The following is a 26,702-nucleotide window of genomic DNA, read 5'->3' as shown; positions in this document are numbered from 1 at the left end:
CAGAGGGGTGGATGGACAGTTACACACGACAGAGCTAGCTCAGAAGTTAGCACCATCATCTGGTAAAGTTCAGAGTACAAGCATTTACTGGAGGCTGGGAGTGTAGCTCAGTGGTACAATGTTTGCTTAGAATGTGTTAAGTCCCTAGGTTTGATCCCTAGCATGTGGTACACACAAAAATAAAACAAGCAAAACAAACAAACCAACCAAAAAAAAAAAACCCTAGTTTTATTTTAATCTGCCTTATAAAAATGATCTTAAGAGAGATGAAAGCATGCCACCAAGCTAAATAAATGTATTTCTGGTAATGGAACACTAATACCATTTCCTTCTGTGTATAAATTCTAATGTAATAAATAAAAAAAAAACCAAACAGTAAATATACCAAAATCTTGGCAGTCTTGGAGTACTGGTGTCTTATTAACTATGGATGAGACCTGAGTAGGGTGGGAATCAGATTCTAGACACAGACCATAACACTAGCTAGCATGCATCTGATACTAGATAGAGCTATAGCTTCATCTCTTCGTAAAATTAGCATGAGAAGAAAATACACAGGTTAAATTTAGAATCATAATGGTGCCTCTTGCATGTAATTACCAACTATTGCATGCAGGAGAATAGAGAAAAAGAATAGTGCAAAGGCTGGAAGTCTTGGTGCGACTTAGAATAGACTGCTCTCCCTTCCCAGCCCATCACTTGTTGTTTGGGGCTGGACATGCCCACAGGGAGAACATATACTTGTGGGAAACAATTTCTTTAATTGTCCTGTGGTCTTTTTTTTTTTTAAACTAACTAACTATCCACTCTAGAAATGTGGCTCTTAGTTTAGAAGAATTTTAGCAAATTTACTTAGTAAAATTTATTGAACATATTTATAGGAAGCAAGCTAGGTGGTGAATAGGGTTACAGCTGAATTATTTCGGGGAAGACTTTGGTCATATCTAAATTTATTCAGTGTTTCTGATTTGCTCTTATTCTGATCAGTGCTTAGCAAGTACTTCCCCCAGTAGAACTGGTTCCTAAGTTAAGAGAATGGATACTGCCTCCTGTATAGCTAAGAATATTTATAGGCCTTAGTTCATTTGTTAGTTCTCTTGTTTCTGGGACAGAGTTTTACTATGTACCATTGGGCAGCTTGGGAATTGTTTTACAGACCAAGCTGGAGATCTGTCTGTCTTCTGGCCCCCTCACCCCTGTGTTGGGATTAAAGGTATGTACCACAATGCTTGGTTCCCAGTTATTTCTTATTCCAGACCTCCAGTAGTTTCTCTTTGTAACCTCACCCTAAACTCAAGCCTTCAGGAATCCTGCCCTCCACTGAAGTCCTAATCCTTACAGTTTGCCACAATATACCCCAGTCACCCTTTCCACACATGACTAGATGAGGAGGGCAGGCACTTTCTCATGTCCAGATTTGGGCTGCACTTCCTTTATACTCACAAAAGCTGCTCTCCTCCTATTAAAATCCTCTTCATAAAATCTGTGCCCTAACCTGATCACAACTCAGTGTCAATTCTGTGGTTTTATTTTCTCAACTCATCTGGAAATTTGATGAAGTCAGGCAAGCGATTTAATACTGGGCATGTTCCTAGATGACATACATGAATGTTTTGATTAAACTAACATAAACCTAAACTCAATTTTTACTGGGAGGTTCTGAGGGCTGCCACCAGGCCCTAATATTACAGACTTTCCTCATCTATATCCCAAATGAAGGTAAAGAAAACCAAGGAATGGCCTGGGGGTGGTGGTACATGCCTTCAATCTCAGTACTTGGGAGGCAGAGACAGGCAGATCTTTGTGAGTTCGAGGCTAGTCTGTTCTACAGAGTGAGTTCCAGGACAGGCTCCAAAGCTACATAGAAACCCCGTCTTGAAAGACAAAACAAAACAAAACAAAACAAAAAAAAAAAAAGAAGAAACAAAAAAGAAAGAAAGTCAAGGAATGGTTAGCTTGTCTGCTTCCCAGGCTTCCATATTGGACATATTCTAACATCTAACACAAATGTGTGTCACTTTCTAAACTACAGTAGGCATAGCCATTTCTCTTTCACCATGAGACTATATTCTATACCAACTTTAGCTAGATCCCAATAACTAAAATAAACATGGCAGGTCCACTTCAGATGCAGGTAACTGAGGTAGGCCTAGTGCTGGTCAATGAAAAATGAGGATAATTCTGTAAGGGAGACTTCTAGGAAAGATTTTTTAAAGAGACATGGGGAAAAAAAAGATCCTTTTTTCTTCTACTGGATACTGTTTGTAGTGTCTCAAATAGTTGCAAAGAACTGCTAGGAGGTAGAACAGGGATTCTGACATGCAGATTTACAGTTAGCTTGCGTTGGGCCTCTTGTTACTTAAGAACAAATGCTCACACACCTTTAATCCCAGCACTTGGGAGGGAGAGGCAGACAGATCTCTGAGTTCAAGGCCATCTTGGTCAACACAGCCAAGTTCCAGACCAGCCACAGCTACACATATAGTAGCACTCTGTCTCCATGCCCCCACCCCCAATACTCTAAGAACAAATGGTTCTTTAATGTTCAAGCTAGGAGGGACCAGAGTTCCTTTTCCTTTCATCCTAAGCTTCTTAATAAGTACAATACCTTAGAAGTGTCTTCACAAGTGCTTGAGATAAAAATGCTACTGGTTTGGAAAGCTCTGGAGGAAGATGAGATGGATTTATCCAAGAATGACAGTCATGAAGCTGCCTGTGAGGATCTGTTGCCTGTGTGTTTATCCTGTGCTGAGTCAGACCAATGGTCAGGCATGAGGAACATGGCTAACTATGCATGACCCACTTATTCCAGATAACAGAACAAGGTCATATACGGTACAAAGCAATCTGTACAAACAGTAGTTCTTTCACACAGTGCTTTTCCTTCTTTCCTCCCCATCTCTGTTCTGTCATAGTGTGGGTATTCATATATGCAAGGGAGGTAGAGACAACAAAGACAGGAGAAATGTGCGTTTCTAAATACACTTTACTTGGTGTTTCAGTAGCATTATGTGGAAATGAGGACTACTGAATTCAAGGCAGGCCCACTAAACATATATTATCAGTAGCCTACGTTTTGATCAGCTATCTGAGTTATAGGGAAAAGACTAGTCAAACCTCACTTAACAATGCAGGAGACTTCAGAGTTGACTTGTACCAGTCTAGATTTCACTCATGTCTTCCTAGGTGCTGAGCACCAGGCTCCTCTCACATGATTAGTAAGCGCAGTGAAAGCAGACATGGACACATCCAATGACAAAGAGCAAAAACAGGCTGTGGCAAAAATTATGCCAAAGATTTTGGTAAAACAGTGCCAAGATAATGAGCAAGGATAAGTTACATCATTCTCCCTGTAATTTTAACTGTTAAACAACTCTAAGTCAATGGATCTTTCATCATCTTGCTTATGTGGGCAACAGCTGCTTCACATTTATTAGACAGCTGAAGCCATGATCTCTGAAAAAGTGGCCTAGCCGGCTACTAGTGAAGAGCAGCTGCTGCAGCTCAACATGTCCATCTTGGAATGTGGCTGAGTAGAGACACAGGACTAACAAAGCACAGGTGACAGACAAGAACCCTGACTTCGTGAAACCCTGCACAACACAACAATGCTTAGTGAAAACTACCACACTGTCTAAGTGTGGCTAGACAGGAAAGCAGAGACGCTGCTGAGGCTGACCGCTGTGGGAGGACGGGGTGATTTCATTCAGTTGTCTAATAATGGCTCTTCTTCAAAACAAACACATTTTTTGTCAGCAAGTACCTCCCCTCTAAATGTTGCTTAGCAAAAATATGGGTAAGGTTTAAACACTATTGCTAGAAAAGTATTTTCATGACTTTACTTAATACTAATAAAAATTACCATTTATAATTATATTATCTCAACAAATTCATTCCAGAGGATAGTTCTAGAACTTGTCAAAATTAATGTTCAAAATCAGGAAACAGGAAAACAAACTGAACCATTTAGGCAGCTCCACTACTGCTGCTCATCCACAGCATAGTCTTTTTCTCAACAGAAAAACTATACAACCCCTGGTAAGTTTTCATTTAAAAATGTGTAATTATAACCTAGTAGTCTCAAAGAAGTTACATATATTACAATTGGCACCGGAAACCTAGGAAGAGTATGCATAAATAATTCAAGATGAGCAATTATTTCAGTATTTCTTCAAAATGAACTCCAGGCAGTTTCTGATTAGATATTTATTGTCAAAATAATTGTTTCATAATTTAAATAGAACTTTACTGAAATTTTGTTGAATCACAATTATTTTCAAGTAGACTTGTATGTGCTATGAATAAAAGAGAAACTCACCTGTGAGAGGTGAAGGGGATCCCACCGGTGTTGATGGGTTTGATGGAAAACTACTGCTTGTATGGTCAGGAGAATAAATCTAATCAGAAAAATAGGAGATACACATGAGTCAGATAACAGCAAAAATACAAATCCATCCATGGAGCTGTTTCTGTGATCTTGGTCACACTACTCACTCACTCCAAGGCTCATAAGGAAAACACTTTCATCCAATTGTACACTATTTTCTCACTAGACACCAAAGTAGCTTCAGTTTTCAAACTAGGACAAAAAATATTACACAATTTCAAATGTGAGAGGAATAACAAATATATATTTCTTAATTATTGTTGTTGGAAAGTTCTAATTATCAGCAGAAAAATCAAGACATGAGTTTGGGTATGGGTGCCCCTCTGCAATAATTGACAAGTTCAAGGTCAGCCTGGGCTAAACAGCAGTAACAGGCCGTGGAGACTGACTAGTACAAGGCGCAGAGGTGAGACTGCAACTTTAAGGTCCCATATTTGAGCTGCATCTTTGTCTCAAAATAAAACAAACTATTGTAAAGTTAAAACATCTGGAAAGTAAATAATCTTTAAAAAATATACCATTTAAGTACTATAAAAGTGATAATTCCACAAAACAACCTTAAAAATAAAAAGGTAGAGTCTTTTAGGCTGTTTTGTTATTAGTGGTTTGAGTCAGAGTCTAGGTTGCATAATCAGGATCTCGACAGACCTTGTATTTGTGATCCTCCTGACTTGGCCTGCAAGGTCTGGAACTGCAAGTGTGTCACAGAAAGCTTGGTTACTATGCATTTAAAATGGTCTTTAAGTCAGGTGTGGTGGTGCACACCTTAAATCCCAGCACTCGGAGGCAGAGACTGGTGGGTCTCTTGAGTTTGAGATCAGCCTGTTTGCAGACAGAGTTTTATAACAGCCAGGGCTACAAAGAGAAACTTTAAAAAAAAAAAGTTTTCCCTTCTAACTAAAGATTAACAGTTACTACTTACCCCTTTAAAAAGTTACTTATCTGTTTTAGTTCTAATGACTGTGTATTAAATTAAGCTTTCTCTAAAGGACACTAAACTTCTATAAACATGTTTCAAGATCTTTATCATTGTGACTCATTATTTCTTATGTTCAGAAATCAGTTATACACCTTTTATGAGCAACCAATGCTAACTTCATAAAGTATGTAATACAATATTGATGAGGGAGGGAAGAATGATTTCACCAATGCTGAACAGACAAGCCAGACAATATTCACACAGCTGTATTCACAGATTAGTTTGCCTTGCTGACCACTACTCCTCAGCTGTGAGAACCAACTGTGAAAGCCCTGGAGAAACCTTACCTTCTGTAGTAGCTGGCAGCTCCCAGTTCTGTGCTGGTGCTTACAGTGCTTCCAAGCTATCCATTTTCTGTCTCCTACTCTCAATCCTTGCCTAGTCACTGCTGTGCTGACAAGAGATGAAGGATGGTAGAAATGGCAGAGCCTGTGCTTGGAATTCTCACCGGGGTGACTTTTGGGCTTCAGGTTTAGCTGAAGTTTACACCTCTTCTACTTTCCAGTTCCCTTAAAGGTTTCCGTAGAGTCCAAGTACCCTTTTCTTCTCTAGTCACCTGGTAATGACATTCTTTGTGCCATGTTTACACATCCTGGCGACTGACTCCTGAACTAACTTCTCCACCTGGACAGACTTGAGTAGGACACACCTGAACTTTGAGTCACCACTTTTTTTCCTATCCTCCCCACCTTTTCCCTTCTTTTCCTCTATTTTGGTTTGTGTTCTCGTTTTCTACAAAGGGGTCTGGCTCTTCCCTTTGCAGATACCAATATTTACAATTCTGTTTTTGGGATAGGTACACATCCTTCTCATACCACTTTAAACCTGTGCCTGCAACCTCAGGTGTTCTTCCTCACGAGTTGTTCACCTTATTTTTTGACACAAGATCTCTCGTTGGCCTGGACCTCTGGCTGGCCAAGCCCTGGGGACCTATTTGTCTTCCCAGTGTTGAGACTTGTTTGTTTTTTCCAAGACAGAGTTTCTCTGTGTTGACAGCCAGAGCTGTCCTGGGACTGGCTTTGTAGACCAGGCTGGCCTCAAACTCACACAGAGATCTGCCTGCTTCTGCCTCCCAAGTGCTAGGATTAAAGGCATGTGCCATCACTGCCTGGCAAAAGAAGTAACTTTTTAAAGGCATGAACAACCACCACGTGGCTCCAGTGTTGGGATTATAATGAGTGATAAAATCTGCTATAATACATATTGCTAAGAAGATTCTTTAAATGGTGAGATGTATCTTAGTATTTAAGTAATGAGGATCAGTAACAGAAGAAAGTGAACGTTTGTTCTAGAGGCAGCATGGCATCACTTTGAGAACGATTATGTGGTGAGGTTCTGTACGGTGAGAATTGGTGTTAATCTTCTAGGCTATATGTATCTCACACTTAGGTAGACATAGGCTTTCTCAGGTGTGAATGAACTGCCAAGTCTCTCAGCTCTGCTTTTTCAGTGAAGCAATCCCTAAGTTTGTCAAATGCTGGTGAGAGTCCCTTTAAGTCAAAGAAAACAGGCTATACTTTAAAGTCATATAGTCATATGATCATATGATATATGGAGTCATATGATATTGGAGGGACAGGACATGGTTCTGATCCTATACTCAAAGCAGCAGTGAGCTTTTGAGAATCATGGTGGAAATAGGAGAAACTATACTAAAATCTATCTTTTCCAAAAGAAGCTTCTCCATTCGTATAACAGAAGCCTTTTTTTTTTTTTACCATTTACCCATTACACTTGCAGTTTGATGTGATATCAGACAGAATTGCTATTCATTCATTATCTACACTTAAAAACTGTGGGGTGGGGTGGGGTGGGATAGGGTGGGGAGTTAAAGAGATGGCTCAGCACTGGCTGCTCTTCCAGAGGACCTGGGTTCAATTGCCAGCACCCATAGGACAGTTCACACCTGTCTGTAACTCTAGTTCCAAGGATGCAATACCCTCATACAGACATACAGCAGGCAAACACCAATGCACAGAAAATAAAAAGTTATTCATGGGCATGGCAGATGAGATGGCTCAGTTTGCTCCCCAACATCCACCTGGAAAGAGACCAGATTCCTGAAAGTTGTCCCCTGACCTCCATGCTTGTTTGTGCCCCCCAAACAAAACAAACAGTGTTTTACTCCCACATAGGGAGGAAGACTAGTGCAGCACTACCAGATGGCAGATCAAATCACAACTTAATTAAACTATTTCATAAAAATCATTATTCTTTTAGAAATCCTAAACACCAGGCTTTTCTGGCAATGAAAATTCTAAATGAAGATTTCTTTCTTTACCTTTCTGACCTTAAAGAATTCCAATACTGGTATTTAAAGAAGAAAAAAGTCATTTTAAAAATGAGGGTGGCAGTGACTTAAGAGTCTAGGGCAGAAACAAAGTCAGAGCTCATTCTACATGCAGCCCACAGGCACCTACTTAAATGGCCAATGATGAATAACTCCCAGTACCTTCTGCCAGGCTTAAACGGTAATATTTCTCATTTTACTGCAACAAATGAGGCTCCTCCTCCTATCAGTCATGGTCCATTCCAATCAGTAGGGTGCCAATAAAGCCAGAGGCTAATGAAAAGAGCCTCAGACAAAAAGAAACAATGGGGAGCTCCAGGCCCAACCCTGGAACTGAGAGTCTAAGGTTTTAAACACTGAAGCTTTTGCACATTTCAGTTAATCTTTATTATGCTAATGTTATTGAGTCTAAGGAACAAAGAAACTTATTTCATGAATTACTTCTAAACTGTCAACTTCCCTGGATTTTCTTTTCTTTTGTTAGAGACTACTGACCATTTAACTATCTAGATTAAAGCACACACAGTTCTCCTTCTCTTCTTCCCTCCCTAGCTCATTGAAATCAAAACATAAATTATCACAAAGAAGCCTGATATAATCAACAAAGTTAAACAGTCCTCTCGTTTGATCTCTTCTAAATTAAAGACTGAATGTTTTGATATGGTATTAAGCACTGAGATAAACCAGATGTTTCTTCCTCCATATAACTCTCCATGGGCACAGTCTTAAAGGGTGATTGTCTGGCAAATGTTCAGGGACACACAGATTTTTCCTTTCCTTCTATCTACTCATGTGTATTATCTAAACTAGTGCACAATCCATAGGGCTTTGGGGACTTTGTGTAAATACCTTCATGTACAATTCTCTTTCTTGCTATCCTGAGATTAAGACCACAATTATCCAAGCTTAAACCTAAAATAAAGGAACCTTTGCAAATGCATTATCTGGCCTTACATGTTTAATCACGCAGTATTCTGTGTGTTCTTTAATACCTAAACTGAAGAACAAAGATTGTACCCTCCGGTGTTTCACACATGAAAGACCTTCTAAGGCAATTGGGGAACTAGAATTAACTTCTAATGACAACAGCAGTGTTTTCTCATGAAAAGTAGAAGCTATATCATATTAAAGATACCATACTCTAGCCATCTGAAATATTTAACATAAAATTTTGATATGCATGTCAAGTTCTCAGATGTAATTCTCATTAAGTTTCTTCCTCTTATCTCTCCTAATTCTTCAAATCACTAGACAACTGTTTTTGTTTTTTTAGCACATTTTCAACACTAAACATTACTTATAAGAATGGGAGTCTACAAGGAAAACTGGAGAAACAATATTGTTTGGGGAGATAAAGGGAGTCTGAAGAAAGGGATAGGAAGCGTGCATGTGAGGATCTGCAGTGATGGAGCAGATGGAATGCATCACTCTTAGCTATGACAGAAATGATTTATGGAATGACCTGGCTGTTCCTGCCCAGTAACAACACAGGACTGAGTTTCATTCAATCCAGAGTTGAGTTTCCATAGCAACTAAAGCCCACCCACTAGCTAGATTAAACATTTTTTTCCCCTGACTTCCATTCTGAGTGAATTTGGATTTTTTTTTCTCCAAATACCATCCTGGTTTGGCTAGTATGCTGTTCATAATGTGGAAGGGAAATCAAGGATGTCAGGATAACTAAAGTAAGCTTGAAGGATCACTGAGAACATCACAAAGTCTTGTCTGCCCCTATAATGGTTTCTTCATATACATTTTCCTTAGAAAAACAAAACGAAACCTTATGAGAAAAAAAAATGATTCCCAAATGGAGGTTTTATTTTTAAATTTTGCTTAATAGTAAGAGTCAAATGTAAATGTCCTTTTACAAATGAATAAACTATCTGTTACTAGTTCTTTTAAAATGAGGAGGAACATGGCATGCTAATCAAATACCCGAGAGCAATTTTCTTCTATACAAGTTTTCTTCAGGGAATAAATTCAGAAAAAAAAGCAGGACAACTCCTTTTAATCATCCTCAACACTCCTAATACAGTCCCTATAGCACAGTTTCATAGATACCCAAAGCAGTGGAAAGGAGCACTGAGGCTAGATAGAGGGGATTGTATTGCATATGAGCTCTACTCTTATTAGCTAGTGATCCCCAGGGCAAACTACTTCATCTTTTGAGCCCAATTCTTAACCTTTAAATCTTAGTTTCCCCATCTATAATAAGGGGGTAATAATGTCAGGGTGTTCCTGAGGATTAGGTGAAATAGGGCATGGAACTGGTTAGTGTAGTGCCGAGCAACTAGATAGCACTCAGACCACAGTTGATCATTTCCGTGGGTTTGTACCCCACCATTATTACATATGTTCCAAGATTAAATCCAACAAACATTTACTGGATTCCACTGTGTACAGGGTTTCATATGTGGTAGAAGAGTTTGACTTGGCTTCATTTCTTAAAAAACTCAGACTTGCAGCTATAGAGAAAGGTTTATTTACTCAAACAATACATAAAGGAGTTTCTTTCTTCAAGAGCTCAACAGCTGCTCACATATCAGAGTTCTACTTTCCCTATCAACAGCAAATGTTTGAGAAAGTTCATTGTATTGCAGACAAAATATAAGACAACTCTGGAATTCTAAAAAGCATACTGCTTAAGACAAAAGGATGAGGAAAAAAATACAAGTCTAAGGAGAAACTTCACAAGGCAGAAAACATAATTTGAAGCTGAATAAGTATATTTGAGTCTTTTTTTCTTTTTGGTTTTTTTTTTTCGAGACAGGGTTTCTCTGTGGCTTTGGAGCCTATCCTGGAACTAGCTCTGTAGACCAGGCTGGTCTCGAACTCACAGAGATCCGCCTGCCTCTGCCTCCCGAGTGCTGGGATTAAAGGCGTGCGCCACCACCGCCCGGCCTATATTTGAGTCTTATAGATTATTAACAAACACCCTTCTCTCCTTTCTGGCTTTAGCATACCAAACTAATTTTTAACATTTTAAGAGTCATACATATTAAATGGTGATCACTGTGGTCCCTATTTTTTGAAGTGATCAAGACAAGCTGTAACGTATTATAAAATCTCTTTTAATCCATTTTGTTCATTTTAGCACAAGTCTTTCAATGATTCTGAGCCCCACCCTCTGGTCTGAGTGAACCAGCTGTAGCTGACTGCTTTTTTCCACAAACAAACAAACAATATTTTCCATCTTGTGAAAACCCTTATAAAGGCATTTCTTTCATATTAGATGAGTTGGATTTTCTTTCTTGGCTCTTCTTGATTTATTTAAATGGGCCACTTGAGTATTTACATATAAATTTCCCCAAATTCCTTTGTTTTACCTGTATTTCTTCTACTCAAATAAAGACGTATTAAAATGAAACCACAAATACAGCTATTGTAGGTATGGAGTAGGTGGTGTTATCATAAGTTAATTTAATGGTATATACCAATATAAACAGAAAACAGTTCCTGGAGCTAGGTCCTGTAGACCAGGCCAGCCTCGCACTCAAAGAGATCTGCCTGCTTCTGTCTCTCGAGTGCTGGGATTAAAGGCGTGCGCCACCACTGCCCGGCTCAGAAAATAGTTCTTAAATGCATAATTATGTTAAAAGTGTTGTGACTATGCCATTTACTGTCCACAAAATCTTAACCCTAGTTCATCAGTAGAATGTGTACCCAATACTTACAGATGCCAAAGCCTTTCCAAGTGCATCACCCGTCTGTGAGCTTCCAGCAGCATTCCCTCTGGCTCCTGGATGATTTAAACAGGTAAACAAATCAAGAAGACTAGCAGGAATGTTACTTTTTCTTAAGCATGTATCTATCACTTCAAGGGTATCCTGGCTTGTGATCTCACATGTCACAGTGAATCAGGAAACACTCTATGTGCTTTGACAAGCTATAAAAATAAAGATGAGTTCCTTATTGGTTTTTGGATTAGTGAAACTTAAAAGGTTAATTATCTTCTTTCATTTTTATTTAAACTAACTACTAAAAATTTTATTGAACAATATGGGTTTCAATAAAACTCTCAAATTAGGATTAGGAAGCTATCCCAACCCAGAAGCTCACCTAGAATGCTATCTGACCCATTGATGGGAGGAGTATGGGAGGTGGCAACATATGGTGAGCTGCTGGTACTGCCACGGTGGAAGCTGGACATTGGCGGAAGACTCGTGTTTATGTCTGTAGGTGACACTGAATGTGGAGGATAACTCTAGAAAAGGGAAAAAGACATGATATAGTACATGTTTTCTGAAGGCTGGGCTATTGCTTAGTAGTAGAGCACTTGCTTAGCATGCATGAAGGTTTTATCCCCCCACCCCTGTGCTCTTGTGCGCACGTGCGCTCTCTCTCGCGTGCTCTCTCTCGCGCTCTCTCTCTCTCTCTCTCTCCCTCTCTCTCTCTCTCTCTCTCTCTCTCTCTCTCTCTCTCTCACACACACACACACACACACACAAATAAATAAAAAATTAAAGCACACGTTTTCTTTTTTTTTGGTTTCTTGAAACAGGGTTTCTCTGTGGTTTTGGAGCCTGTCCTGGAACTAGCTCTGTAGACCAGGCTGGTCTCGAACTCACAGAGATCCACCTGCCTCTGCCTCCCTAGTGCTGGGATTAAAGGCGTGCACCACCATCGCCCGGCAGCACACGTTTTCTAAACAGGAATATACACTTGACAATCTGTATAATAGGTTAAAATGAGTATGACATATGACAAATTAGTACTGTGTGACAGGGCACTCCCACTGAAAAAAGTTATGGTATAGTAAGCCTATAAATACTTCCAGGTTCACAAGTTTTGGTTTAATTATAACTTATACAAAAAGAGCTAAGAACAAAATGTTGTTTGATAGCCTACCAAGCGGTCATGTGAATGAAGGCTGCCATAACTACTGGACTGAGACATGTGGGAAGTTGAGGTTCCCAGAATTCCACTAAAACCAGGCTGGCTCATCCCGTTTGATGAACTCCAAAGGTCAGAAGAACTGTGGGTCCCATCTAAAATAAAAAGAAAAATAAAACAAAGTTTTCCCTAGCCAGAATTTTTTCTTTTGACAGTGTACAAAAAATATAAAGGGCATAATGACAATTGAGTTCAACTGTCCAGTTGAACAATCTAGAATCATCCTGGAAAAGTAATTCAGCGAGGGACTCTCTAGATCAGACTGGCTGAGGGCATGTCTATAAGAGGTTTTCTTAACTGGGTTAACGAATGTGAATGGTACCATTTTGTTGTCTGTGCCCTGACCTATTTAAGGGTGAAAAAAGGTGAGTGTACATGCATTAGCTTTTCTCTGCTCTCGACTCTGATGTGTTTATCTGCGTAATTCCCACTGCCTTGACTTCCCTGGGCTATGATGGATCGTCACCCTCTCTAAGCTGCTTTTTGTCAGGGTGCTTTATCACAGCAACAGAGACAAGCAATGCCTGCAGATAACATTCCCCCTTCCAACCTAGTATTCTTTCAGGTTTTCTTCCCTCTTAGCCCCCATAATTACTATTTTTAAAAAAGAGATTTTTATAGTAAAATAAACAAGAACAAAAACAGTATAAACTGTAATAGGTAGATTATTAAAACAATTCTCAAAAAACATATACTTCACACCAAAAAAGGTAATAAACAATTGAAGTCTGGGGGCAAGTTGGATTTAATTCTTGGCTAAATGTTCAACCAAAGGCCTTAACCCATAATAGGCAACACACATCATATCAGACATTCTGAAAATTTGGAATGAAGAAGTTTCTATCACAGCATGATGGGGTAAAAAGTGACATTATATAGTGAGGTTTCAAATGAGATGTCAGCAGTGACTTCATCTACAGCACAGTTGAGGAACCATTTATGTAGTGATGTACGGCTCCCACATATATATACCACAATACCAAACCACAGGAGACCAAATAAAAATGATTTGTCAGACAGGAATTAGAAGAGATGCAGCACCTCTCTAACATGTCTCAGTTAGTTCTTTATGAGACTCTAATGCAAACCATAAACTACTACTCTTTCTAGCTTTCATATTTCAACATTCTCCTAACAAATTAAATCAGAATTAATTTCCTATGCCGCTGAGATTAGCCACATCTTCTCCTTCCTTCTGATTCACTGTAGAGTCTATAAGTAGTCTTGTTTTAAGACAGAGAGCTTTGATCATTTTTCTGTTAGAAGTAGATGATCATTTCAAAGGTCTGTTGGATAATTTAATTAAATTACAATTAGCAATAAATGCCCCAGAATATTGTATGGCTAAATTTTAACTGATTTCATAAAAAAATACTTAGAAAAGTATGTCTGAATTTCTGTACAGTTATCTTTTTTCTCACATTAATTAATGCCAACACACTGACAGTTCTGGCTGGCTCTCACAACTGCTAGTAGTGCTTACCTTGCATAAAGAAAGTGCTAGCGAACATACTGGTTGGTGGCTTGGGAGATGGATAACTAGGAGATTCACGGTTGAAATCGTCAGAATTTGGGGATGGTGCATATACCTTAAAACAAAACAGGAGACTTAATTAAATGTAAATGATTATATTATTTACATAAAATGAGTTCTATGTTTCACAAAGAACCTAAAAGACTCATCTACTAATCTCCATTAGTACATATCACAAATATTGCTACACAGTTGACATCAAATTTGGTTACTAACTACATGTTGCTTTTTAGCTGGTTACTAGAAAATAAATTACTTCAGATATTCATGTATTCCATCTTGTTATAACAATTATAAGAGGTGGCTGAAAAAGGCCTAAGACACTCAGACAAAAAAATATAATTTTCTTAGCAGCATGTGTTTTGAAATCTGATGGGGCAAACAAATGTCTCTGATTATTAAGCAGCATACAAACTTTCCACTGTTGTAAACTATAGCAGTTCAGACAAAGAGAATAGATGAAATGATCCTGGTAAAAGGCATGCATGAAAGGACAGCAACTTCCTTAACTTAGGAAATCGAATCAAATTCTGCTGAGAGGTCTCAGTTCTTAAATTTCAGGTATACTTCCAAGTTTGACATATCTTAAAGAAAAAGATTATTTGTTAGGGCAGTAATGCTTTCTTTTAGTGAACATTTGCTCTAGGATGTTCGTAAGGAAATTATGAACATTTTAAGATGTCAAACGGCCAACATTCACAATCCTTGAGAAAACTAAATGGGCAGCCAAATAAACAGTGAATGAAATATGACCACAGAATTCTCAGAATTACTGAACTTTAGAAAACAAAACAAAACAAATAACAAATAAAGCTTTACATGAAGCTTGGCATAGTGGCTAACGCCTGCACTCCAAGGAGGACGGATGGCTTCAAGTTCAATACCAACTTTGGCAAGAGTGAGACTGTCTTAACACCAACCCTGCCATCAAAATGTCTTAAAAGAAAACAAGACTATTTATAAACTGTACAGTGAATCAGAAGGAAGGAGAAGATGTGGCTAATCTCAGTGGCATAGGAAATTAATTCTGTTTTAATTTGTTAGGAGTACATCCAGTAAATTTCACTATAAAGAAATTTAAATTTCACTTAACTAGCAAAAGTTAGCATTATCATTATGAAGACATATACAAACACACACACATTCTATATATAATCATTGAGATATTCTGGAATTGTATAGAAAAAACTTTGTAACAGTTACATTTAACAAGTGGGGTAAGGGCCGAGCAGTGGTGGCGCATGCCTTTAATCCCAGCACTAGGGAGGCAGAGGCAGGCGGATCTTTGTGAGTTCGAGGCCAGCCTGTAGACCAGGACAGGCTCCAAAGCCACAAAGAAACCCTATCTCGAACCCCCCGCCCCAGCAAAAAAAAAAAAAAGACGTGGGGGAAAGGACTGTTAGTATATAATGTGGCATTTTTAACCCAAGCAAATGCTTTTAAACAGTGATAAGAGAAAGAACATTCAAAGGACACATCTCACTGGCAGAATGAGCCAAGCAAACAAGAACCTGGGGGGTAGGGGGTGCTGGTTCTTACACCAAGATTAAATGGGAGCAATTAATTTTTTTTACAAAAACTATTAATTATAAATTCACAAGCTATCAAAATTTACTCTTCCTAAAAGGTACTAACCATATAGAGTTCTCAATCTTCCTGAAGCTCAAATTTCTTATCTGTAAGGTAGCCTGATCCTGTACCTCATGGGGCAGATGAGATGAGGTATCAAATATTTAGCACAGTGCTTCTGATAGTATAAGAAGTAGCGAGTAAGAATTAGCTAATATACCATATTTCTAACATGACAACAGAAGAAATTACACTGTTTAGTATTGCCACTAGTCAGTTTTTGATGCTATTTGTCACACATTTTGTGAGATATGACTCTATTTATACAAGCACAGCCCATTGCACATAAAGGTTAGAAAGTCCTTTTCATCTCTTCTTACTAGTCCTGCTAATACTAGCATACATGTGTATTTTCCTTTGAATTGGTTTTCATGTTTGTTTCCTGTCACCTCTTCAAAGTAAATTGTATACCTGTGGTATCTGAGACGTTTGAGAAAGCTATGTTCTTAGAAATTAACTAAAAGATCCTGAAAGGAAAGTGTGACACATACATGTATTAGCACACTTTTCTATTTTAAACCTATCTCATACAAGATTACATTAGGGGGATGGAGGAAATGGTTCAACAGTCAAAGACACGGGCTGTTCTTGCAGAGGACCTAGGCTCTATCCCCAGCATCACATGGAGGTTCATAACCATCCATAATTCCAGTTCCAGGGGATCCCATACTCTCTTCTGGCCTCCAAGGGCAACAGGCATGCAAGTGGTGTACAAATGTACATACAGCCAAAACACCCATACACATACAATAAAAAATTAACTTTATTAGTGTTAAAAAAAAACACCATGGCATATTTAATTGTGTAATTGTGTTTGTGTCTTATAAGTTTTTTAGGAAAGGAATTTGAGTATATATTTTTTCTTAAATTTCCCTTTCCAAAGCCTGGCATGGTGGTTCACAAATGTCACCTCAAAACTCAGGAGGCTGAAGCAGGAGGACTCCCATAAATTCAAGGCTAGCCTCAGCAACACAGCAAATTCCAGAGTAGTTTAAACTGCAGAGTGAGATCCTGTGTCAAATAAGTAAATAAACAAGGAAGCAAACAAAATCAACAAAGCTTCAGTTTCTAATCTTAGCAAAACTGGGAGTCTTTTGCCTTTTTCTATACAGAATTCTCCAAAATAAGGGACACTATAAAAACAGAAAGTAGAGGAAGTTTGTAGCCTTTGCTAGGAAATACAAATCAGAATCAAATGTAGAAGATAGTATCAGAACATGTGCTTTTCATTACAAATCTATTCTTACTACACATACACTTTATCAGAAATAACTATAATTTATCCAATATATTCAAGTTATAGCCCAAAATATTTGAAACTCACACATGAGAATTATAAAAAAGTTCCAGTTTTGATGCATCATTTCATGCACCAAAAAGACCTACATAATTTTTCATCTTAAATTTCAAAATAACTTCTTGATTTATAGCTGTCTTTGGTACCTTCAGTTCCTTGTATGCCAAATATGATGGACTTATGATTCAGAACTTTTTAGAAGTCTGCCGTTATGACAAAAGTAAAGAGATATATCTACTTTAATTCACAAAGTGCTGCTAAATGAAGAATGATGGCTATCACACAAAATGAGGAAACTAAGGTAAACATAACAAATTAGAAGAAAACACATGCATACTTACTTGTACTTGAAGACTGAAGCTGAACAGGAATATGAGGCCTCATGTTAGAGGCAAAGTTAGTTTTTAGAGATAATCTCTGTACAACATAGGTTTTGGGAATAAAAAGGACTTTTACAAGATAAAACAGGACATAGTGATGCATGCCTTTAATCCCAACACTGAATTCCAGGCCTGATTTACAGAACAAGTTCCAATATAGCCAGGGCTATACAGAGAAATCCTGTCTTAAAAAAATAGAGAACAAACAAACAAACAAAAAACCCCAACAAAACAACCCCCTGAACACCATGAAAAAAAGACAGATCGTACAAATGAAGATGGCAAATAAAACCCTAAACAACTTTATTGTTTACACACTAGTACAACTTCAAATTTTCATCATAATAGAAATACTTTGCAGCCTGTGGCTCTCAGAGGACCTCTGGCACTGTTCTAACTTTGCTTTTGGTATCTCAGCCATGACCTGCAAAACACAGATGCAGAGCTATGGAATAGCAGTTGTGCCAGTCTCGAGTTCAGATCAAAGCACAACTGATGTGGTCAGGGAGTTTATTAGCTCCAGATGTGGGGAAACAGTCAGCCAGTTCCACAAAAAGAGCAAGTCTTTCCTTGTTACAATCAGTACTGGCCACAAATTAAAACCAGACCGCTTATGTCATCCGATCACCTGTACACAGATGCTAGTTTTTTTTAAAATTCTAGTTAACGATATATTTAAATCTCAAGGATGATTCTGTAGCACAACGAACAATCTTAAAATTAAGAAAGAGGAGTAGTTATGATTTAAGATGATTACAATCTACTAGGAGTCAAACAATTTTAAGATATTAGAGAAAGGGACAACTAAGTATTTTAAGGTGTTCTATCTAATTTCTAGACAGGAATTCCAGCTTTGGTTTCAGAAAGTTAGGCACAGGCAGCTATTGCAGAGGTGCCATTTTGCTTTTTAAGGTGTTAAGCATATTTTTGGTATCTGCTGAACAGATAGATACTCTTAACTCAGAACACAAGTGAGTCAAAACCCACACTTCTTTTCCATCATCATTAAGTCTGGTTGAAGAGAACAAACTCTTACCAATATCTTGAATATTCTCATCCCACTTACCCCAGGGTAGGTTTAAAAAAGACAGCACAGCACTGTCTCCAACAGTGACTATGCAATTATGCTCAGGGTGCTTTAGTTCATGCACCCAACTGGAGTCAAGTTGTCAAAGACAGATTCCTCCCCACCTTGGATGATTCAGTTGAGACATAGGAATGACCTCCAAATTTGGGGGAAAACATTCTGGAGCTCTAGAGATTGGCAATGTGCACTACATTTCTTTTCAATGCACCCGTTTTGTAATTAATATTGGAAACAGCCCTGTACAACAAAGAAGCATAGAGAGTCTGGTAACTACTGAGAAAAGATGCAAAGTAAATAAATAAAAAGTAAATCAGAAGCTTTAGCTAAAAAGAAAAATAGATCCATAGTCTGATGGTTGATATTTTTAATAGCTTAAATGACAAGGAGGGGGGAGTGTTCCTTAGGATGTGTGACTATTAATTTAAGGGCCCTTTCCCACAATATGAGAAGACCTACAGATGATAAGCAAATTCTATTCTATGTGCCATGCAATGCAGCAGCCATTATTTAGTGGTCACCTGAGACTGTAAATGGTATAAAGAAAAAAAATGGAATTTTGCATTTCATTTTCTTAAACTACCACATATGAGTAAATGGTCCTTTATCCAGAAGTTAAGGCTATACAAAATACGTTGAAAGAAGAATAAAGAAACATGGATGGCTGGGTGTGTGGCTAAGTGGTAGGGCACTTGCCTAGCATACCTAAGTCCTGGGTTGGAACAACACTTCCTTTTTTTGAACATTCCATGTGTAGAATTTTATTGGCTCCTCTGTCAGGATGGTTTTAATAACAGTCCTTTTTAAGTTTGCATCAATATATTCAATATCATTTATGATAACTTCCAAAAATATAAATCACTTGGCTAATTTACCTAATCATTACAGTTTCAAAACAAAAACATATTATATTCAGAAATAACCACTTGAATTATCTCATGGCTTATGCAATTATATAAAAATGAGGTAATTCTTTTTTTTTTTTTTAAGTTTTTCCGAGACAAGGTTTCTCTGTAGCTTTGGAGCCTGTCCTGAGGGCACTAGCTCTTGTAGACCAGGCTGGCCTTGAACTCACAGAGATCCACCTGCCTCTGCCTCCTGAGTACTGGGATTAAAGGCGTGCGCCACCACCGCCCGGCAAATGAGGTAATTCTTAAACAAATTTACTTTTCAATTAAGTTATTGCTGATTACATATATTAAGCTAATTCACAACAGTAAACAACAGAATAGTTTCTATTTTTAAATTTCTAAGATCTGAATTTTTAAAAACAAGATTGTTAAAAAATAAATGAAATTTTGGCATTAAAAATTATGCTCTGACAAGTGCCAGAAAGTCAGTAGAGGACTTCAGACAGTTCTGAAAATAATTTCCTACATGTTCATCTAACTACTCTGTGTCCAGTATTTGTAAATATATAGATCTACACGTACACTAGGACACAACAAATGAACCTTTAGTTGATTTGAAGATTGAAATTTAGTCTCCTCTCTAATTAAAGTTAAACACAACTTCAAAGGAAAGTACATAAAAATGTTAAGCTCAATTTACAACTAGCAGTTTAATTGGATTTGACAAATAAATATCTTAATGCTTTCAGTATATTAATATAACACTGCCATAAAATCCAATCTGTTATAGAGTTTTTACGGTAATTTCACATGTAATCAGGAAAGATTTAGAGAGTTCCCACCAAGTTGCAAAGGTGCTGAGCCCACAGGCACACCACCAAGCAGAGTGAACTGAGTACAGAGACACAAGTTAGCTCTGTTTGAGGTCCTCCTCTTCAAACCAGTTGGTAAGGCACACTGGGCCTCTGTAAGTGGGAAAAATACGCTTAATTCAGTAGGTTTCTCTTCTCTTTTCACCAAATTTCCAGGAACATGTCTATATTATAAAAGCTTTCCTGTCTTGGACAATTGGTATTTACAGTTTTCTGTGCAAAGTATCTTAAAATTAACTGCTGGTTCGTTGAGGAACAAGCATTTTAATATTACCATTTTTTAACTGTGTAGAAATTTCTCCCACATTAAATGAGGCATATCTTAAAAATTAACTTTAACATCACTTAGTATATTTCATTGGTCTTATAAATGCAAAGGTTTTTTTCAAATAATCTTTTTTTTCCCCTGAAAATGGCATTTCTAAGGAACAGATTGGACCTTCCTTCCTTCTTAAGGTAATGCTGAACAGTGTAACATCACCTTTGCATTATCTACATGAAAAAAAGACAACTTCCTTGAGTTCACAGATTAGTTTCAGCCCCCCCTACAGATTTATGCAAATGTTCTTATCATTCAATGTCTTGTTCAGAGAATTTTTGCATGACCTCATGCTGCCTATCATAATAACATTACACTTAATATGCTGGGTCCACAGATGGTCTACACATTTGAATTCATTATACTTTCTTCTCCCAAAGTAACTAACACTAACCCCCCCCCAAAAGAACAAAACTTCAATTCTATATACTTTCACATTTCACATGGGGGTAAGTATATGCTTTCAATGATTATTAAAATATGCACTTGAAAAATAAGTCTTATAACAATTTACAATATAATCTGAGTTCACGGCTATTTTAATTCTTACAAAAAAAGGAAATTATGTGGGGACAGAAAGGCTGTAATTTAATTATATTAGAAGGAATCAGATAGTTTAATTTCTTATGTTTTTTTAAACACCTATAACAATAAACAGGTGTCTTATTCAAAAATTGAAAATTCCTACTTGACTTGGCTGAAGATATATGTCAGTAGTAAAGTATTTGTTACCCATGTGTGAGGCCCTGCGTTCTAACACCAGTCATACATATATAGATGTGCGCGCGCGCACACACACACACACACACACAGACAAAGATGTGCACACATGCACCCAAACCCTGACAAGCCACCCCACATTGAGACAATTAGCATTATGATGAGGCATCCACAATTTATCTGTAAAGGTACTCTAGTGCTTTTTCCAGTTACATTTGCTATGCAATACAGACTATTTTTTTTTAGCACAAGTGGTAACAAGAACTGATTCAGTTTACTGTAGAGACAAATTTACTTGTAAGATTATATAAAGGAAACGACCTATCTTGGAGATGAAATTAGGCTAAATTTCAGAACTTATCTAGGTGGGGTTTAAACAAATTACTTCATGCCTCTCAATCTTACTGTCTTAATTTATGAAATGAGGCTCGTTGCATTTAACATGAAGACAGCTTTCTGACTTAAGGGAATCAGACAAAGTTTTCCACATGGTTCATGGCCTTTATAATAGCATTGTTTTCTGTCTTTCTTACCCAGATGCCATCCAAAGAAGTTAGTCATTCAAAATATGATTCCAGCTTAAGTTTACAACTTTGACTTTTGTCCTGTCTCTCATTGGTGAAAATACCTAGAAAGTTTGAGGTATCTTTGGTTTAAGCCACCTTGAACCAATTAACTAATAATAAAAAATTAATAAAAGAGGCCACTCAGATTACAGACAGGTGGAAATGCCAGCCTTAAACGTTCCTGTGAGACTTTCTACATTTTTACTGAATAACATCACTTGTGTCAATAAGAGGACTGAATGCCGGCTAAATTCTTAAAATAAAGCCTCGGAAATTTACTATTCCTTGATATTTCTTAAAATCCTAAAAAAGACATAATTGTTGAAAAGTAGTTCTATTTTCCCAACCTATCACAAAGATTACTAATGACAGTGACACAGACATCTGTTTTCAAATAGTGGGAAAACAGAAGTAAGTCTGTCACAATCCCAACAATATAACACTAATCACACACTCGTAGTAAAACAGGCTCTTCCTCTCTGGTTAATCTCACTTGTTTTAGCATTGATGGTTTTATAAAGATCTCAAACCCTTAAGGAACATGGAACAAAACTGAAAACTTAAAAAACAAATGCTTAGACCAGAACTACTTACTCTCTCAGAACACCTGCTATGCCGTATTAACAATGAAATCAATGGGAACTTACTAGCATTTAAAATATTAATGTTCTACATAACATCTTAAACCAGTAAAAGGGAGCAAAAGAATAACCTCAAACTTAATCCATTCACCACCAAAGTTCCATAACACAGTACATTTGAAGGACATTTCATTTGAGTCAAAATATTAATAAAGTTGTACTTTTCACATGAAAGCTTGGTAGACTAGCATTTTCAAATGACAATGATGATTGTTATTTACATATTCTTTAGGTAGCATAATTACATACTTCATAATATTCTTACTGAAGAAAACTGAAGTTATAAGAGAATGTTTCTTATAATTTAAATGAAATTCTCATAATTATTAGAGAACCATGTATAAAACACTAAGATGTGTAGACTCTCACGACACAGGACTGAGACAATGCATGATTGCTTTATGTATCTTTCAAGAACATGTAAGTCACCTTTGACCTATGTTAGGCACAGAGCTATCAATTTTCAAACCACACATCTTTGTCATACTAACTATGCCATGCACCATAAACCTGGAAATGCTCAATACTATCAAACTGCCCCACCACCCATCTCAGTGCAGAACAAAGAGGAAGGCTGTGGTGGAGTGATCTGAGAAGTAAACTTTATTGAACATACATGTGTGCATGCTCACATAGTTGCATGCCACTTTTAAACAGACTGTTTTACTTGGAATTGGACAAAAATGAAAAATACTTTTACATTTGAAAGGCAGCTGGCAAAGATTATTAGAGAGAAAGTAATTTCACTTACTCTCTTAAGTCCACCTCTCACATTCTCCAAAGGTCTTGAATACAGGAAGCGTGAACACATACTTTCAAAGAGCTTAAATATTTTTTTGGCCCGACTGTTATCTACTAAGAACACTTACTCAAAAAACCCACATATAAAACACTGGACGGATCCAAAGGCACCAAAGCAACCGACAGATGAAAAAGTCCTTCTACCAGTTCTCAGAGGTCTTTCAACAGTATGTTTCAATTGGCAAAAAGGAAAGAGTAAACATACCAAACTTTATGCTATTTTAGGAAAATGGAATTAGTTTTTCAAAACTTAAAATACATTTTAAATGCCTTCCTCTAAAATCATTGATGCTACAACAAATGAATTTTTCATGAAATGTGAGAGAATTAAAACAATGTTGAGAAGGTGGCTACTAAGCTTCAGGTGAATTCTAAGTGGGCATTAAGGTAATGCTTTGTAACGCATATCAAATATTTCACAATGGTAACTCCAAATCTCTAAGGATACTTTTTACAGTATACAAAAGTCCTATGGCTTTTAAAGACACAGTTGCAGAAATATACAAAGTAGTTAATATTAAGTAACTACAGAAAAGTTTTGCTTAGTAATACAGAAAACTATTTTAAAATACCTAAAAATAGACTATAAATTCACCAGGAATATATTATCTAGAAATGTAAAAATGTATTTTTTGAAATACTGATTTATGTTATGAATCTGCACAGGGTCAAAATTCTAGTATGATTAGAAGCAGATGGTATCCCAGGAAAGGCTTTGGACCTGAAACTCCAAACAGGAAACACGGCCCTCGCTGGCTGACTGCTTCCCTAATCATTCCCAGAGCTTCGTACTTGTTCTTTTTATGAATACACAAGATGACTTTCATCTTTCCCATCCATTTACAAAGCATCATATAATATTTAATGTTTATGTTCTTATGTATAAATTATGTTTATAATATTTCAAAATGTAAAAAATAAATGTACTTTCAAACTTATGCTATGAGAGATACTACTATTAAAACTAAAAAGAACTCAAATTCAAGTTTATTTTCTATACTTACAAATAAAAGCAAACAACTACTGAGATGTAGGAGTCACTATTACAAGTAACTGTTGCAGACACTTTACTGACACAAATAATTATACAAATCTAATTTATGGTAAAAGAATTTAAAAAACCCCACAGGTTTTACTAAAATGCAATTAGACTGCACCGCTCTCCATTAAACAAGTCAGTTAAGCACTCTATGAAGAAAGAAAACGGCTTACCGTTTTTCCATTGTAGTAATACATCAAAGAATTGCTGCCCATCCCAGGGACGGGATAAGCACAATACATGTTGATTTTGAAAATGTTATTTGCAGCTGACGCACACAGTGTCTCTCTAAGACATATATCCACACAAGCAGTACAAGTCCTTAGTACTATGCATTCACACATGGAACTACTCAAAAGGAACTTATGCAAAATAGGACTGAACCAACTCACAGTGCATAGAGGGAGGGTTTATGCTGTAATCTAACTCTTTCAATTTCTACCAAGTCCTCGCAATGGTGGAGGATACCAAATACACAAACTTTTGGGGTGCTAAAATAAATATCCAAGTCATACACTCTAAATACAAAGAGATACTGCATCCTAAAGTTAAATGTGCCAAAGAATAACAAATTTACACACACACACACTGAGAGAGAGAGAGAGAGAGAGAGAGAGAGAGAGAGAGAGAGAGAGAGCGAGCAATCTTCTACTAATCTGTTCTTAGTTTGAATTAAATTAGAGCACTTGTGAAAGAAAGCCTTGCTTGCTACACCTCCAGCAACATTACCATCTGGCATGGCCTAAAGTTGCTTTCAAGTCTGATAAACACATGATCAAGCAATCAGGAACTGGAAACACTGAATCATGTGGGATAAGGAGGATCCAGACAGTTAAGCCTTATACAAAATCACTTCCTGGAGAAAGTGGACCATCATTTAAGTACCATTTCATAGGCTAGAACATACTGTGCTTTAGAAATTTTTGTTGTTTGTTTTGTGAAAAAAAATTTTTAAATTTAAAAATTATCTTAAAAATAAGTTACCTGTGTTTAAAATATTCCTAAAGTGGAAATGTTTATAATACAGACTTTTGTTTATAAAGTTCCTTGGATTTATCATTCACAACACTAATGAAAAGTTTACAAAAGAATGCAGCCCTCTGGAACATCTAATATGAAGTAAACAAATTGGTGATAGAATAAGAGAAAGGGTTTATTTTAATGTAAAGAATAAAAGACTGGGTGTGTAGAAACATGAATTCTAGGTAGCAAACTAAATATGGCTTACTAGAATTCCCTCCTTATTCCTATGGAATGGTTATATACTCGAGTTAAAAAAAAATCACATTTCTTAGAAAAAAATGTCTCTGATTTTTCTAGACTATCATAATACTACAAAGCCAAAAGATTTGAAACTTTGTCTCTAAAACAGACACATTTACTATTTAAAGTCTTACAATTTATACTTTTGTGTAGATTCTAAGCCAGAAAAATAGAATAACAACCTTTATTTTTCTTATTCCCCCCATCAAATTCTCTTTGTACTATTCCTTTCCTCTGTGATTCAAAGATAACAACTGGACTGTGCAAAGGGACACATTATTTTTTAGAAAGACACTTTTTGTGAGGTAGAAAGCCACTGAAATATTTGAGGAAAAGTCTGTAAGAGACAGAAACCAAACCAATCAAACAAACAAAAACCCCAAACAAATACCATTCTTAGAAAACATACTGATTGAGTCACAGTAATAAAACAGCACCAGGCAATAAGGCTGACTAACACAGGATTCAAAAGCTGACAGCATCGGCCAACAATGCGAGCTCCCCACTCTCCCCAGACAGAGAAAAGGTCTAGCAGCAGCTGCAAAAGAACATCACTGCACAGCAGCTATTAAATGCCAGTCTGCAGAGCGCAGGCAACTTCCTCCCTCCTGAGAGACCACAAAGGCCTGCTTCAGCCCGTGGAGAACTGCATGAAAAGCTTTGATTTACAATTAACAATGCCATGTCTTAAAACCTTTTAAGTAAATTTTAGTCATTCATAGACAAGCTGTTCTCTTTTGACAGAATAACTGAAAAAAATCAATTATCTAAGATAAAATTTCTCTTTATTAGTTACTAAAGAAAAATCTCACCTTTCAATAGCAAACATGGGGGAACAAGAAGAGGGAAGCATCAATGCATTGGCAACATTCAGTATTTTTCTTTCTACCTGGAATAACTTTTACAATGGGTAAGAAAGGAGAAGCCTGCAGGGGTTTAAGTTCAACAGGGAAAGTGCTTGCTAACTGGTAAAACAAGCAGTATAATGTAATCCTCTATACAACCATGGCTATTACAACACATGAAACATTTAGAATTTCCTCCCCAGTTTTTATTTTAAGAGCAATAATGAGGTGGAAAAACAATCAGTTTAATAAAAATTCAAAGTAAAACCAAACAAACTTGGGTGTGTGTGTGCTACAGAATCAACACCTGGT

General features: G+C 37.1%; 1 protein-coding gene across 3 annotated transcripts in view; it reads right to left on the bottom strand.

Annotated features, from left to right (window-relative positions):
* The window catches only part of Tcf12 (transcription factor 12), a 251,645-nt gene that overhangs the window by 27,457 nt on the left and 197,486 nt on the right, over positions 1–26,702 (bottom strand). For all 3 annotated transcript variants that reach the window (XM_075965303.1, XM_075965304.1, XM_075965305.1), the window contains exons 9-13: positions 14,033–14,138; positions 12,505–12,644; positions 11,716–11,860; positions 11,331–11,395; positions 4,319–4,397 (exon numbers count right to left, since the gene is read on the bottom strand). In XM_075965303.1, the coding sequence (XP_075821418.1) occupies positions 4,319–4,397; positions 11,331–11,395; positions 11,716–11,860; positions 12,505–12,644; positions 14,033–14,138 (535 nt within the window). The remainder of the gene's footprint in view (positions 1–4,318; positions 4,398–11,330; positions 11,396–11,715; positions 11,861–12,504; positions 12,645–14,032; positions 14,139–26,702) is intronic.

This window comes from Microtus pennsylvanicus, chromosome 3, assembly GCF_037038515.1.
Source record: "Microtus pennsylvanicus isolate mMicPen1 chromosome 3, mMicPen1.hap1, whole genome shotgun sequence".
NCBI classification, from domain to species: Eukaryota; Metazoa; Chordata; class Mammalia; order Rodentia; family Cricetidae; genus Microtus; species Microtus pennsylvanicus.
The sequence above is the reverse complement of the archived record's forward strand: the minus strand, read 5'-3'. Positions and strand labels throughout refer to the sequence as shown.